At 35.8% G+C, this 17457-nt stretch overlaps 1 protein-coding gene across 1 annotated transcript in view; it reads right to left on the bottom strand.

The window, feature by feature from the left end:
- Positions 1-17457, bottom strand: part of LOC306848556 (chemokine-like protein TAFA-2) — a 73058-nt gene that overhangs the window by 25791 nt on the left and 29810 nt on the right. Inside the window, exon 2 of the mRNA XM_079383185.1 lies at positions 1848-1960. Within this exon, the coding sequence (XP_079239311.1) occupies positions 1848-1959 (112 nt within the window). The 5' untranslated portion in view covers position 1960. The remainder of the gene's footprint in view (positions 1-1847; positions 1961-17457) is intronic.

Below are 17457 nucleotides of genomic sequence, written 5' to 3'. Positions count from 1 at the left end.
TGAAATGATGATGAGATTTATCACCCTCTTCATAAAATTTTTGTAACTTCTAAAAACTAGCATTTTGATTTATTTTAGTGGACAAATACACACACACACACAAATAAATTGCACTGCATTGCGTCACCGGCTTGTCTACACAATCAGGTAGATATTGCAAGATGGTGAACATATCAAAATAAAAAAACAACACAGCTTGCATTCGATGTACTGCTGATTTAAAGGAACAGTTCACCCAAAAATGAAAATTTTGTCATTGTTTACTCATACTCATGTCGTCCCAAACCTACATAAGTTTCTTTCTTATGCTGAACACAAAAGATGATATTTTGAAGAAGCAAACAGTTGTTGGTCCCCATTGACTTCCATACTAAGAAAAGAAATACTATGGAAGTCAATGGAGACCAACAACTGTTTGATTACCAGCATTCTTCAAAATATCTTCTTTTATGTTCAACGTAAGAAAGAAACATTTATAGGTTTGGAACAACATGAGGGTGAATAAATAATGACAAAATGTAAATTTTTGGGTGAACTATCCCTTTAAATAAATAGATTACAGAAAATGACAAAACCTGAGAAATCCCTACCATTTAAAAATTCACCAAGGACATTTTTAATTGATCCAAAGTGACAGTAAAGAGTTTTACACTGTTACAAATGATTTCTCTTTTAAATAAATGCTGTTCTTTTGAATGTCTCAATTCATCAAAGCTATTTCTCAGTTTCTATCACCAATGGAGTTTGGGTTCCTTGCCACTGATGTCTCTGTCTTGCTTAGCTGGGGACACTTTATATTTGGCAATATTATTGACTTGACTGCACGGACGCTATTGGATGAGAACTGCTTTAAAGATAAATTAAACTCATTCCATAATTGATGGACTTTAGACAGTTACTGAACCAAACTGAATCAACAATGAACTAATTTCAGCTGGATAATGACTAGGAGTTTACTATTGTCTTTTTAGAGCTGCTTTACAGCAGAATTGAATTTTGCTTGCATCATTGAATCACTATTTTTTTATCACTGTAAAGCTGCTTTAAAACAATCTGTAATTGCTGCTGAAAACTCAGCATTGCCATCACATGAATACATTACATTTTAAAAGATATTAAAATACAAAAAGTTATTGTAAATTGTAATATTTCACAGTATTGCTGTTTTTTTCTATATTTTTGATCAAATACATGCAGCCCTGGTAAGCATAAGAGACTTCTTTCAAAACAATTAAGAAGCCTTAACAAACTTTTAGTGTTACTTATCTAATCAGAAGGCCATGGGAATCTCAGGAATCCATAAACTGATAAATGTACCCCTCAGATGCAATGCAACTCACTTTAGAAAGTGTCAGCCAGCTGCATAAATCAGAATCAATATCATCTTCAATTACTATATAAAAGAAACAAGTGCTTATGACAAATAAACTCTTATCACTTTGTACTGGAATGTTCTACAGCAGCTTCTACATAACCCCAGAGACGTCAGCGTCCTGTGGTCCATCAGCTCTTCTCCTCATAAATAGAGAACATTCTCTAGACTATTTTAAGCTGATCTAAGCATCCACCTACCACTGAGCTGTCTACAAAAACACGCTGCTTTCTGTCTATGGGTTATGCTTTTAAGTTCAAATTTCTTGTACAGATAGACACAAGAACCAAACTTCAGATCTTTAAAAACAGAATGAAAATGTTTATGTTAATATCGCCCCAAATCTAACTTCATGCAATCCACATAAGTTGTTTTTTTAATGAGACGGCTCATTAAAATAATCAACACTGTAGGTTGAAATGAAAATAAGGCTATAACAACAAGCTTGACCGAATGAACCTTGACCTTGACTTACCGATGTGACTGCGGTGAGAGGAGGCATCAGACAGATGACCCCAGAGAGACAGAAGGGTCAAAATCACCAGCAAGAGCCACGAGCACACCCTCTGTACCACCCGCTCCTGCATTCTGAAACACACACACATACACACACACACACACAAAGCATATCAGCACATGAGCGTTACACTGATCAGAAAGGTTATTAGACTGCATGTTTCTAGAGGGGATCTCGTTCTCTCCTCCAGCGCTATCTAAATGTCATCATGCTCTTCCTGAATGTTTTCTGATACAATGCTAAGTGCTCCAAAACACTGAATTATACAATTTAAAACTTACAGAGAGAGTAAGCTTTCGGGGGTGGGTTGGTGTTTTCTGGCAGATACTGATACCCTAGTGGTTGATTTTGGTACCGATTTTGGTAATGTTTGGGGTGGGGATTTTGTTGACTGCAAAAAAAAACCTAATACTGTGAAATATTACTATAATTTAAAGACCTGTTTTCTATTTATATATTTATAAAAGATAATTTATTCCTGTGCGCAAAGCTGAGATGCTAAATTGGTGCTCAGGAAACATTTCTCACTATTATCAATGCCGAAAACAGATACAGTGCTGATTATTTTTCTTTTTTTTTTTCTGGAAATTGTTCCAGGATACTTTGATGAATAGAAAGCTAAAAAGCACAGCATTTATTTGTAATATATTTTTATATCTTTGTTTATCCTCACATTTGACCAATTTAATGCATTCTTGCTGAATAAATGTATTCATTTAAAAAATAAAAAAAAGTCTATTGTAAAATAAGACTGCTGCTAAGAATATGACGTGGATTGGGGGTTTAAGCTTTAATTAGCAAAGCCAGTTCCCTTCCAACCTCCTCACAATTTGCACTCTGGCCAAAAATAACGGCTACTTCTGAGGAATGTTTGTGTCGGGTCTAATGAAATTAAATCGTAAAACTACATAGACCATTGGTTTAGACTCTGCAAAATAAAAAGCACTGCACAGCTTTCCTATTATTATTTCTTTTATCTCAGACAGACATATTTAAGCATTTCATTTGGAGAGAAAATGAAAGCAGATCATTCATTTACAATGCATTGAAATCTTAAAGGTAAACGGTGCTAATAAACTCTTCATATGCATGTGTGCAATTGTTATGCTGTTACCGTAAGCACTAGTCTGTAATTCTATATAACACTTCTGAGAGGAAGTTCAGAAGACATCATGTGAGAGCATTTAATAGCATCAGCCAACCAATAAGAGCACACTTTTATCATTTAGACATCTGTGGAAAATGGACGGTTAGCAGAATTCTCTCACAAAGAGAAGTTTGTGTACATTTTCTGTTGATCATGGCAGCAGTACCTCATCCAATGATGATCAAATGATAAAGAAAAGCGTTATAACCGGGCACATATCCAAAAACAAGGTATTGATGAGAATCTGTATTTAAAAGAGCTGATTCAGGTGCCTGGACTGCAGTGGAGCAATGCTGTACAGTAGTTTCTGCATCCTCCGCAACAACTGGCCTGCAAAATGGGCAATTGCACTGTGCAAATTGCATTCAGCACTAATTTTGGGGCGTGTTCGCACTGTTGCCTGATTGGCGTAATTCCTTTAGTGAATTGGGTGCTAACACAACACAAACAGCATGCACAAATAAATTACATTATTAGTGGGCACAGTTCATTCTTAGTGAACTCTCCCCTGTTACCCCCCCCCCCCCCCCCCCCCTGCAGTTTGGTAATGGAGGCCTGTGAGTTACTCTTCTGATTAGTATCAGTTTAATAATGAATTTGCTTCTTTTTTCATTCATGGACCACAACACACACATACTCTGATGAAGCTCCAGACACAAATAGTTACTCAGCAGACTGAAAAAGATTTAGACGTGTGTGGAAGATAGAGAGATAAACAACATAAAGAGGTGTTTTGGAAATAGTTTGCCTGGCTCAGGGAAGTCTATGAGTCGCTGTGGGAATGTGTCAAATTATGCAGATTTAGCGTACTAATTATCTTTCAACCAGCAGGGCTCACTAGAAATCTCTCCTGTTTAAAGCTGAGGGATGGGCAGGAAAACCCCTGCCTGGAGGGAATTTTGTAGCTTGCAGGTGGATGGCCATGAACACACAAAAAGATACTGTCGCTGTCATTTATATTCTCACATCATACACAGAAATCTGCAGTGTGTTATTTCTGCACCACCAGTGGCGCCAAACCTTCTCCAAACCGTTTCCCCAAACAATCCCATCTCCTCATTGTTTAGACAAAAAGATAGTCATCAAAGCTTGAACCTTTTTTGGGTTTACTTACAGTCATTAAGCTGGGATGGAAGTATTTTAACATAGAAAAATATAAAACGCTTCAATATTAACAATTAATTCTGTAATCAGTACTACTGTACACAGATGCAATTTGGAGTCAATATAGACTGTAATCAGCAAAATAATACCCAATGAGCTTCATTATACTCTCTAACATTGTCCTTTTGGAATTTCAACAGGCTGATGATCACACAGAAGAAAGTCATTGTGTGTGCTGGGTTGAGTGTGTGTATATCTGAGTTTGCTCTGGCTGCTCTTCTTTGATGGCTAAACTTCCGCTGTGTGTTCATTAGTTCTTTAGGAACTCTCGGTAAACACTGCCAAACAGCCACTGGCTAGCATCATCAACATGTCTCTGCACTAATACCAGTCAAGCTTAATCACTAGTAAATCTCCAGCAAGACTTTAATTGCTAGCTATTTAGTTTTTGTAATTAATTTCAATCTCAGAAAAAGGCAAAGTGTTTCAAATGGATGTAAATTAATATATATTTTTACGGTAGTGGTATATGCCCTTTTTACTTTAATGTTTTTCTCCCTTTTTTAAATTATTTACTTTCAGTTCTCTGCTAACAAAGGCCTGCAGCTCCATCAAATGTACTGTTATTTTTCAAGCCAAAAAGCATATTAGAATTGAGACTGTAAAAGGGAAAAAGAAAGGAGAGAGAGAATGCCTGGAAGTGTGCATTGGGAAAACATCTTTCTGATCAATTGATTCAGCAAAAGCACTTCATACACTTTTTCCTGCATCCAAAAGAATGAATAAAGTGTTAATTTGCAACCACAAATGCACTAAATCAACAGTATTTTGGTAATTCAGAGTAAATGAGCAGTTGTTGTGAGTTGTAAGGTTGTATTAATGATAGAAGGGACAGTATCTCTTACAATGGCAGAATTTGAGTGTTAAAGTTTGTAGTGTGGTAGAAAAAAATAGAGAAATACAGAAATTCTGTGGCAGTTGAGCAATCTTTCAGAAATAGAAGAGCAGTATTTGAGCGTAAAAGGTTTTAAGATTAGATATTTGGGTAAAGTGTTCACAGACAAAATTCCATGAGGTCAGAGATAGAACAACAGTATGTTTGAGGTATAAGACAGTATTTCAGAGACAGAGCAGCAGAATTGTACAGGTATATAACAGTATTTAACAACAGAAATAGAGCAGAATAGAGCAGAACTTTCAGAGAGAGCATCAGTATTTCAGAAGTACAGAACAGTATTTCAGAGGTATACGACAGTATTTTAGAAATAGAGCAGCAAAATATCAGAGGTATACAGGACAGTATTTCAGTGACAGAACAGCAGTATTTTAAAGTTATAGAATAATATTTCATTAATACAGCACAAGAGCAGCAGAATTTCAGAGATATCAGGCAATATTTAGAAAACAAACAATAGTATTTCAGACATAATTTCAGAAACAAAGCAGCAGTACTGCATTTCAAAGGTATTTCAGATATACTGCGGCAGTATTTCAAAGATATAGGACAGTATTGCATAGGTACAGGACAGTATTTCACAGATAAAAGGGCAGTATTTGAATGTTAAAGGTTATATTTTGGAAGTCATAGATAGAGGTACGGTATTTTAGAATTATAAGTTTATATTGTGAGAGCTGTAGCCTATTTCAGAGGTAAGGTGGCACCCACTGAAAGGTTTAATAGACATATTTGAAGTGTGAGGGGCAGGAGTGTTTCCACAGTGAAACCATATTAAGCCTATACTTGCAGTGAGGCTTTTTTTTTAACCCAGTTAGTGTTTCACAGTACAGCAACTGCATCTTAAACATTTAGAGAGAGAGAAAGAGACAGAGAGGCAGGCGTCTCCATTCCATTCATTTAATTAGTCCCACTGGAATTTTTGCAGATGGTGACATCATCACACGCAGACATTTCTGTTTCATTTTCTCCCCAAATACAGTATATGTCCACATCAAACCTCTCTCTTTCTCCGTCTCTCTGTTTCTCATTCAGTATTTTAAACCATGGCCTAATGGTTCCAATCCTTATTTGGTTGGCCAAGACTGAAACAATCATTCCATTTCAGAGAGCTCATCATTTCATGTAACGTTTCAAGTTCAAACACTAGCTACACATCAACACAAAAAAATAAACACACGCACACACACACACACAAATATCCATACAACTTTTGCATTGTAGACCTCATTATGACCGACAGACCAAAAGGCATCAAAGAATATTCACCCATCACCTAAAGCCCCTTTCATCTTCCCTTCCTGCTTCTATTCAGACCGGTTCTCCAGTCCTGTAACAAATGCTGCAGGCTGGTAGCGGTGCTGCTTTGTGCACTATAAAATTAATGTGTTTGTAGTTCTACTGTTCTCCCTCTACTCTCCCTTTCTCCCGCTCTCTCCCCTAAAGGAACAATCTGCATATCTGAACACACAGCTGCATAAGAATGTCTGAAGATATTAATGCATCAGCACTCATAGGAATATTTTTTAATCTATCAGCAGTCTTTAAAATCAATGAACAATGCACATGTTGAGAAGCTCTGGGGCTTAATGTGCAATAATCAATATTGGCATGTCAGGTTATGCTGGTAAATAAAAATTAGTTTTGAAGTTACCTGTCTGATTGAATATTTAGTAGTTCAGATTTTTACCTGACCTGACAATATTTTCACCATCTACAAAGCCATAGAAATGCTACATTAGAGGTTTTCAAACTGAAAATGCCACAGGGAGGTGCTATCAAGTCTGGGGGGAAAATTGAGAGTAAAAAATGTTTTACAAAATAAAATATCAAGTTAACATAATTTAACCTGTTAGCCTTCACCAGAGTGACCTCGCACTGAACGCTCTTTGTTAATATTAAAATTATTATATTTAATATTTAATATTTAATTTATATTTAGGTATAAATTAAAATTAACATGCATTTTAAAAAATACCATCTCTTTTCACTGATTAGATTATTTTAGAAATATATTTATTTCAATAAACCACATTGCATTTATTATAATTCGTAAATATTTTCTTAATAATATTTAAAATTGGCTTTAAATACAGTTTCATTTTGAAAAAAAAAACAGCTTGCCTTTATAATATTAATATATTAATATTAACAGTAGGCTATATTATGTATCCTTGACATCAAAATGTTTGAAAACCTCTATGCTAAATAGCTATTTTTTAGCAATATTAGCTAAAAAGTAATTCCATGACCGCTATGAATTCACCTAAACACACTTTTGCTGACAACAATACTAAGCAATAGCATACATGGTGAAACTGCGAAAATGACTTCCTAAACAATTTATACATTAGTAATGTTTTCCAATCTATATAATAGTCCTTTGGTGACATTTAAATTAGCAGATTGTGCCATTAATACATTACAAATATAAAGTCTGCAATACATAACACATGTACAATATCAATTATAAAATTAGAATTTATCAATTAATTAAATTTAGAATTTAGTGAAAACGCAATACAAATCAACAAAGGACAAATCAACAGATTCCAAAACTCTCACAGTCGCCCAATCCATAATGTTGAACCCCGAATTGGGATTCAGAAGAGAACATGTCTCAAGAAGAATCTGTTGCGTTTTCTCTTAAAAGGAAGAAGCTTTTATGAAGCTCCTGGGTCTTTATCTGTGTATGTGTTTGTAATCTGTATAACCCCTACACTAAAACGCAATGTCTCGGTTGTGGGTTGATAAGATCAGTTAGTGTGTATCAGTTTACTCAAATGGCCACAAATCATGTCCGACACACTGGCGAATATCAGCCTCCGACTGAACCAACTCACTAGAATAAGAAAGACAGACATCATGAGAGAGCGGGCGGAGGATTTTTTTATCTGATTTTTTTTCACAGGGATATTTTTATTCGTCTGATAGGTGTTCATGGCCAGTGTGGCTGGCAGAGACAGAGCTGGTGAAAATAATGACCACGAGTTGGCATCCCTTCTCTGTCATGTGGCAGATTCTGTCAGGTAACAGGTATCTGATGAAGATCTGAACTAGAAAGGGCGACTCGCATTCTGTGCCAGTGGACCGAACAGGTGGTCAAACCTGGCCAGCAATAAATATGATGGTTTACATCAGCCATTTAATCCCACCCACACACACCTGATCTCAATCACACACTGGCACCAGAAATGACAACCAATTAAAAATGAGAAAACTGCTGCCAGGACATCGACACCAGACAGGAGAGCAGAGCCAGAGAAAGAGAGAAGCTCCTGGATAGCAGAATGGAAGACTTCCTAATGAAGTCATGCTTCAAGAAATACTCATTAGAACTCTACAATGTCAGTCATTATCCTGAAAACAAACATGGCAAACAAGGGGGTTTCACAGCCCCCCGAAGGATGTAAGAGAATCTTTGAAAAAATAAAGAGAAAATTGTGTAAAAATAATTAAATAATATTTTACAATTTACAGAACACTGATTACAAATTAATATTGCACACATAATTATGATTTCTTACAATATAAATGGGTTGTTGTGTTATTGTTAATTAAAAAAATAAAACTATTAAATATATTTTTTAAATATTTGCATTAGTTTTAATTTAAAACTAATGCAAATATTCTAAAAAAAATAAATATAAAAAATTACTACATAACAAAAACATAAAATTACTAAAACTTAAATAAAAATTGAAAACGTAAAAATAAACACTCAAAATTTAAATCAGTAAAGAGAAAATTGTGTAAAAATAAATAAATAATATTTTACAATTTACAGAACACTTATTACAAATCAATATTGCACACATATTTATGATTTCTTACAGTATAAATGGGTATTTGTGTTGTTATTAATTAAAAAATAAAACTATTGAATATAGAATTTTGGTCAAATAAAATAAAATACAATTAGAAATATTGATTTTGCCACACTAAATTCAATAAATAATAATGATTATTTTTATAATAAATAAATTAATTAATTAATTAAATTAAATATTAGAAAAAATGAAATAAAAAATTACTACATAACAAAAACATAAAATTACTAAAATTGAAATAACAATTGAAAACCTCAATCAATAATAATAATAATAATAATAATTCATCACATTTACGGTAAACACTGGCAGCTGTGGTTGCCAGGACTTCATTGTAAAAATGTTTTAGGTAAAAACATTTTAGGTTTTACAGACTTAACTTAAATTCTCAATAAAAATATGTATTTCATTAACTGGTGTAATGTTCATATGCCAACATACTGAACTACTTTGTAACATTGTAATACACTGATAACCACCAAAAACAGGTTTTGATGAGAAAGTCACATGATGAAGTCACATGTCAAAGCTCATCACAACTTTACAACAAGTTGAGGAGGGAAATACTCATATATAGAAGATGCACAGTGTCATTCACACAAATACTAAACACCATCATGATGACATGATACTGAAATAATGCAATAAAAATTACTTTAGAAACATCGCATGTAAGATAATAACACAACTGACAAGACAAAACTAGAAACATTTCCACAAAAAAAAAAACATCAAATGTGAAGTGTCATGCAGGGAATTCTGGGAGTGTCAATTTATGTTTTGTCACTGTAAATTATACAATGACTTCTTTTTCACTACCAAAAACACATAATTTGAACAGTATTTTACTGTATATAGTACAGTATGGAAACTTACTGTATACCAATTAACAGGTTTTTACTGTTAAAATCATAATTATTTTTACAGTGTAATCAGTTTTGGGGAGTAACTAGTCACGTAATGGAAAAACATAATTTAATTACAAAATAAAAGTAATTGTAATCACTTACAGTTACTGAGAAAAATGTGTAATTAAATTACAGTTACTTACAAAGGGGGTTGCATCTAATTTTTTTCACACACACTCCAACATACAGATTTAATTGATTTCTTTCATAATTGCAGTAACTGCTCTAAAATATGAAACACCAATGTTTCAGGAGTTTAGAACATGCATATTCGATAACTCTTTTGTTTCCTATATGGGTTTCATTTTTTAAAAGATTAACTGTTTTTTCCAAGGCATTATTAGATTCCAGGGTTTCCTGTCATAGCTATACAAAGATTCAATTTCAAAAACAGTATCATAGCTTATAAAATATTTCTTGTTATGATTTTAAATGTGTATTTAACCTCAGAATGATCTCAGAAAGTAAGTCTGATTTTGTGGTGGGTGTGCTTCACAGGGGACATTGATCTTCAACAAGTTGGTATGATTCTTTAGGGTTTTCATGAGAGGTCTGCAACATACTTTGGTTAAAATTCCTCAGTGGTCATGTAAAACAACACCTTTTTACCTTGCTCTGTTCACAGCGACTAATTTTGAGGCATGTCCCTTTAAAGGCTAATGAGCTCTGCTCATTTCTTCTGTGGAAGAGCAAAGGTGATTTGTAAATAATCATAAAAAATATATAAAGGGTCAGACTTACTTCTTCTGGAGGTGCAGCTGGATCATGAACAATGGGCACTGATCTATCCTTGAGTTTAGATTTTTTAACAAAACCTGCCTTGAATTGTCCCTCATTCAGAAAGCAGTCTGGAGTAAAATTATTTGTATAGACATAAACAAATTTAGTTGTATTCGGTGGCGCATTACCATTACCAAAACTTATGGCGCTTTTGCGTAGTATGGCTCGGCACAGCTCAGTTCGGCTCGTTTTGTTTCCACTGCAGTTTAGTACTGCTTTAGAGTGGGCGGGATTATTCGCGTGTCGTTATAGTTGTGCCGCCTCTACTGCCATGACTCCTGAAAAACTTTTTAATACTGCGTCACTCCTTCATGCTCTCACTGGATCCGCTCCTCGGCTATCAACGAGAGGAGCATCTGTACTTCCTCAACAGACAACGAAACAGCCATTTTTTGGTTGTTAAAAAAAGGTGTGCTCATTCAAAACTGTTGCGTTCGATCCTTCGCTGGCTGTGCCAATTTAAATCTAGCGGGTCTGTTGTGCCTCGTGCTGAAAGTTCAATGACGCAGACAGTGACGATTTTCTCTGGCCAATCAGTGATCAGCAGAGTTTAAGCAGAGTCATGTTTTGGTAATGTTACGGCTCGCTTGGAACCTCGGCCGAGGTGGTACTAAAAAAAGTACCAGGTACCAGGTACCAGGTACTGTTCCCAGTGGAAAACCCGCCAAAAGTGAGCTGTGCTGAACCGTGCCATGCAGTACTATGCAGTGGAATATCGAGAAAAATGGATGTCGAGAAAAAAATTAAGATTCTTATGTTCTTCTACATCACAAAACAACAAAACGCCTGCATTGCTTACAAGACATTGTCGCTACAGCCGCTGGAGCGTGGAGAAAATAATGGACTTCGTACAACTTGCTGAGGGCGAAAATATGCTAATATTGGACAGTAATTCAGCGGTTGTGGGCGGGGCCTGAGCAATATGACATCATACTGCTCAGAAAATCAAAACAGCTTAATAATTGAGACTGTTTAGGATTTTGGGGGGAAAGGAGTGAATGGATTTTTATCTGCTAAGATACATTTATATGCAAACACCATGTCAAAGTGAATTTTGCATCCAATGTCTACTTTAAAATTGAAATATGATCTTAATTCAAGTAATGAAGGATTTTGAAAATCTGACAGAAATCAGTGTTGAATACTACTGTAAGGTTTACCTTGCCTGGTTTACATCTTTGAAAATGATTAACAGTTGAAAACATAAGAAATTTTGAAAAGTAATAAAAAATTTATCAAATTTTATAAGCTACATTACTTTAATAAAGTAATTGAAAAGTTACACTATTATTACATTTTAAGTAATGTAACTTGTAATCTGTAACCTATTACATTTCCAAAGGGTGTAACCACACAATATGCAACGCTCATATTTCATACAACAGAACACAGGAAATGCCACACACACACACACACACAGTAGTTTGCAGTTTTCAAACTATTTCCAAGCGCTGATATTCTCAAACCCAGTGTGAGGAGTTTTACACAAATGAAGACTCTGCGCAGGATAAAAAAGTATAAAACAAGATCAAAGTGAAGCAGCACGGTGCATCTGCAGCCTTTATATTCATCTTTCAGGATTTACAGGGAGAGAAAAGTCCCACCAACACTTTGAACCAAAGCAGCTTGAGCAGGATTGGTTCCGGGACACGTTTGGGAATTTAAGAAATATATCTGAAATGCAAATAGCACAGCGTGGAAGTCTTTGAAAAACAATCAGCGTGTGGAGACTGAGGGGAGAGGTGGAGAGAGACCACCGATATCAGGTTTACTCAGAAACCCCTCAGCCTGTCCCCAAACAGGCTCTAATCCACTTTAAATCCACACTCTGTTCGAAATGAGTCCCATGGATTCAAATAGGATTGACCAAGTGCTACTTTGAACTCTGTCTGTGTCTTGGCCCGAGTCAAGATGCCTCCTAAAGGAATTCTCTGTATAATGAAGAAATGTCTTAGGAACGTCTCACTTTCTCTCTTGCATCTCTATCTTTTTCTCACTCCTTTTTTTCTGCCATTTCTGATTGTCATACTTTAAAGGGGTGGTTTACTGCCTTTTTCTTTGCTTGATTGTGTTTATGGGGTGCAATATAACATGTCTTCGTGTTTCGTTTGATAAAAAACGCCTTATTTTTCATAAATTTCACCTTTATTGTAAGCCGCTTTCTCCTCTGTCATTTGAACGACTGGTTGACTTCCTGATTCTATGAAACCACTCCCTCAGAAACAGGCAATGGGCTCAGATTGGTTAGTTGGGCCGGTGTGTTGTGATTGGCTAAACTGCGGAAAACTTCACGCCCATTACCTTTACGGGCAACAGTTGCATGTGCTCCGATCAAATGTAAATAATGGTGTCAAATTTGACGTAGTTTGAGCCAGAATCAGACCCAGAAAGCGGTAATGAACAGAGTCAAGCAGAACCTCCGCAAACATGGCTCTTACAAAACGTTTCTGAATGGTACTTTTTTTTTTTATTATTATTCTCTCAAAGAATTTCGATACGCTGTTACTTGAAAATGCTACTGCTGTTTGTTAGCTTTTGAGATACGGTTTTCTCCTGATTAAACATTTAATATAACTGAATACATGACTGAGTAATTACATGAAAAATTACGTCATAAAGTGTACATGGAAAATACATTTACAAAATTAGTACATAATTACAAATTCGGGTCCAAAATGATTGTACGCATTTGTCATAGACACACGAAATAGCATACCTAACTGCCTACTAAATCCAGCATTGGCATTTGTTTACGTCCTTGATAAAACTAAAACATTACATCTGAAATTATACATGCAAATACATTTAAAATGATTAAATCTTACAGGTTGTGGCCCAACAACTGCTGCCTCTGGTTTTAAAGTTGGAACTGCTCCATGTTTTAGTAATAGTTTCTGGTTGAATCCGGCATTGAACTCGTGTAGATTCTGGAAACTGTCTTCCGTAAAATGCGCAGCGCAGAGAGCTAAGTTACGATTGTAATTATCAGGAACATAATCAAACATAAATTTTAACCATTGTTGACGAACTACAGCGTCCGTAGGAAGCCCGAACACAGAAGACCTGACAGCTGGGTGAAAATAACACACTTTCGACGGCATGGCTACAGCTCTCCACTATAACTCTTCCTCTTCGACAAAGCCACAGAACATGGCCTTGCCCCCTTTTTTGCATGTTCCAGAGGGAGGGTTGATGTAAATTTATGGCTTTGTTACGTATGAAACCCGGGAAGTATCTCATTGTAGTCCCATTTGAGTCGTTTTTGTAGGCATTAAACTTCTTGATTTTTAAAAGGCGATATCTCCGCTTACGTTGAACTTTCAGCGCATCAACTTTGCAGATACTGTTCATGCACCAACAGCAACATTACACACTATTTAAAATGAAAAAAATGAAATCGCAATCAACCACCCCTTTAACATTACAGCTATCCAATAGGAAATTTGTATTAGTTGTTGACCCTGTTTACACCTGGTAAATATCCATTAAAAGAAACATACCTACACAAACGCAATACACAGTGCAGGGAGATATTTACCCTGAGCATTTAAGAGAGACTTTCTAGGCCACTTAGAGAAACTATAGATGAAATATGCACTAAAGGTTTATGACTTCACTGAAGTATTCAAATGGGCCTTGAAAACCGTGCTGAAGGTACTAAGCTTGAATGCTGTGGTTGAAGAACAAAACCTAAAATGGAGGTTTTTCAAGAACCAAAAAGCAACAACATGGGACTCTGGGTAGTTTTAAAAGTTAATGAGAGACTGTGTGGGGCTAGGTGCATGTGCGCTGAATCATTTATGCAAGAGCAGCTCAGTGTCTGTTTCTGGTGAGGAAAAAAACACTCTGCATGCAGTTATGAATTATTGAGAACAGAAAGGAGCATCCCAATGGGAGAGCATTCCAACTCTCACGGCACACAGGAAAAGAGACGAGATGAGAGAAGAAATGAGACAAGAGGAGAGGAGATGAGAGGAAATCAGATGAGATAAGAAGAAAGGAAAGGAAAGGAAAGGAAAGGAAAGGAAAGGAAAGGAAAGGAAAGGAAAGGAAAGGAAAGGGGACAAAAGAAGAGGAGACGAGAAGAAATAAGACAAGATGAGAGCAGAAAAGATGTGAAAAATTAAGAAATAAATAGATGGAAATGAGATGAGGTAAAAAGCTGAGAGGAGATGAGAAGAGACGAGATGAGAGGAAATGAGACAAGAGGAGAGGAGATGAGAGGAAATCAGTTCAGATCAGAAGAAATGAGATAAAAGGAGACAAAACGAGTGGAGACGAGAAGAAATGAGAGGAGAGGTAAAAAAATTGAGGAAATGAGAAGAGACGAGATGAGAGGAGAAAAGATATGAAAAAGTAAGAAATAAATAGATGGAAATGAGACGCGAGGTAAAGAGATGAGATGAGATGAGATGAGAGGAAATGAGACAAGATGAGAGGAGATAAGATGTGAGAAAGTAAGAAATAAAGAGATGGAGAGGAGAGGAGAGGAGAGGAGAGGAGAGGAGAGGAGAGGAGAGGAGAGGAGACGAGACAAGATGTGAGAAAGTAAGAAATAAAGAGATGGAAATGAAGCACGAGGTAGAGAGATGAGAGGAAATGAGATGAGAAGAGACAAGAGGAAATTAGACGAGGTAAAAAGATTAGAGGAAATGAGATGAGAAGCGACAAGATAAAAGGAGATGAGAGGAAGTGAGACGAGAATAAACGAGAGAAGCTGAGATGAGACAGGAGGAGATGAGACAAAAGGATTAAAGGGATGCCTGGGTATTAAGACTTGTATGGCTTAATATAATGTAAATTATGTCTCTTACTGAAACATGTAGTAGAAAACCCATTAAAGATTTATGTTATTTTAAAAAATCACATCGTTTTATACATATGTTGGACTATGGGGGCGCCATTATTCTGATGACGTAAAATGGTTGCACTCGGTGAGCTACAAGCAGTACCTGTTGCTATTTTTTACCACAACACAACTCGGAAAATAAAATACTGATATGATGAACACAGCTACTGAAAGAGCTTACAGGTGGCGATGGATATAAGTATAGGTTTAAACCAAATGCTGTACCATCGTTTTTTCCCCACAAGGAGTCTAAATGCCCCGGATATCGAGGGAAATGTTTTTGTAATCCATTTGTAAGCTCTTTCAGTAGCTGTGGTCTACTAAAAGACTCAAGGACTAAAGTGGAGAGAAAAAAGAACCGAGTCTTTAGGAAGTTTTATTCGTCCACAGGCATCTTCCCATTCTTTTCTCCTCTTGTTATCGCTAGGAAAGCAGTGAAGTCTTACATTGCTTCTCTTGTTGCAGCTTCGACTGAAAATTACAACTAAAAGCCTCACAATGTGGCATTGTATCAGTATTTGATTTTCTGAGATGTGTATTCTGAGTTGTGTTGCGGTAAAAAGCACCAGTAGCTCACCGAGTGCAGCCATTTGATATCATCGATGCAGAATGTACTGTGCACATAAAAAAAGTGGCGCCCCTCATAGTCCAAAAACGATGACGATTTTTTTAAATAATATACATTTTTATGGGTTTTCTACTACATATTTAAATAAGAGACGTTATACGTTATATTAAGCTATACATGTCTTAATACCCGGGGATCCCTTTAAGTGAGAGAAGATGAGATGAGAAGAAATTAGATGAGAAAAAAGAACAAGATGAGAGAAAAGAAGATGAAATGAGACTAAATGAGACAAGATGAGAGGAAATGAGAGGAGATGAATTGAGAAGAGAGGAAGGATAGAGGAAATGAGACAAGAGGAGATGAAACATGAAGAGACAAAAAAAAAAAAAACAGAGAGGAGAGGTACGGTGGCCCAGTAGTGCATAACACAATGCAATTAAAAAAGCAAACATAAGCTCACAACAAAACAAAATTCAGAAAGCAAATATAAGCTCACAACAAAACAAAATTCAGAAAGCAAATATAAGCTCACAACAAAACAAAATTCAGAAAGCAAATATAAGCTCACAACAAAACAAAATTCAGAAAGCAAATATAAGCTCACAACAAAACAAAATTCAGAAAGCAAACATAAGCTCACAGCACAACAAAATTAAGCGACAACAAAACGGAAGTGCTCCCAGCCACTAGGGGGCAGTGTTGGTAATAAAAATTGTGTTGTGTTGTGAGCTTTTGTTTGCTTTTTTTAATTTCATTGTGAGCTTATGTTTGCTTTTTTTAATTTTGTTGTGTTGTATGAGACCAGAAGATAGGAAATTAGATGAAAGGACGGGAATATTTCAATATTTGACTAATGAAAAAAAAGACTAAATAGCAATAATAAATCTTTTATTCAATAAATCTTCTCACCGAAATGCCTGTTAAAACACGAGAGATCAAACAGTGCTGTGAAAGAGGTTTTAACTATATCTGTTTTGAAGGGATTTCTCTCTCTAACCCACATACAGTAACATTCCCTATAATCAACCTCAGGAGGATTTAATGCACCATTTTCCTTGACAAGCACACGTTTAGAAGTCTGCAGTACTGTTTCCTCCTTAATAAGCTCTGCATCAGCACTAAAACACTTGGAGGGTGCCAAAAACGCAACGCAAGACCGTGAAGCTGAATGAGTTTTTACTTCTGTGGCAGTAATGAAAAACCCAGGTCACACCGATCAATGCATTTCCATTGATATTCCTATTACTTTTCATAATGAAAGGATAATGAATCATCAGTTTGCTGCAATAGAGTTATTACTAATATTCTTACTAATGTACATGTTATATTGTGCAATATCTTTAATAAGGCAAATACATCCAAGCATCTAATATCTCTCGTCCTGAATTCATTTGAATCAGTCACACAACTATTTCATTGTGATTATG

Source organism: Barbus barbus (assembly GCF_936440315.1).
Source record: "Barbus barbus genome assembly, chromosome: 28".
In the NCBI taxonomy this organism is placed as follows: domain Eukaryota; kingdom Metazoa; phylum Chordata; class Actinopteri; order Cypriniformes; family Cyprinidae; genus Barbus; species Barbus barbus.
The sequence above is the reverse complement of the archived record's forward strand: the minus strand, read 5'-3'. Positions and strand labels throughout refer to the sequence as shown.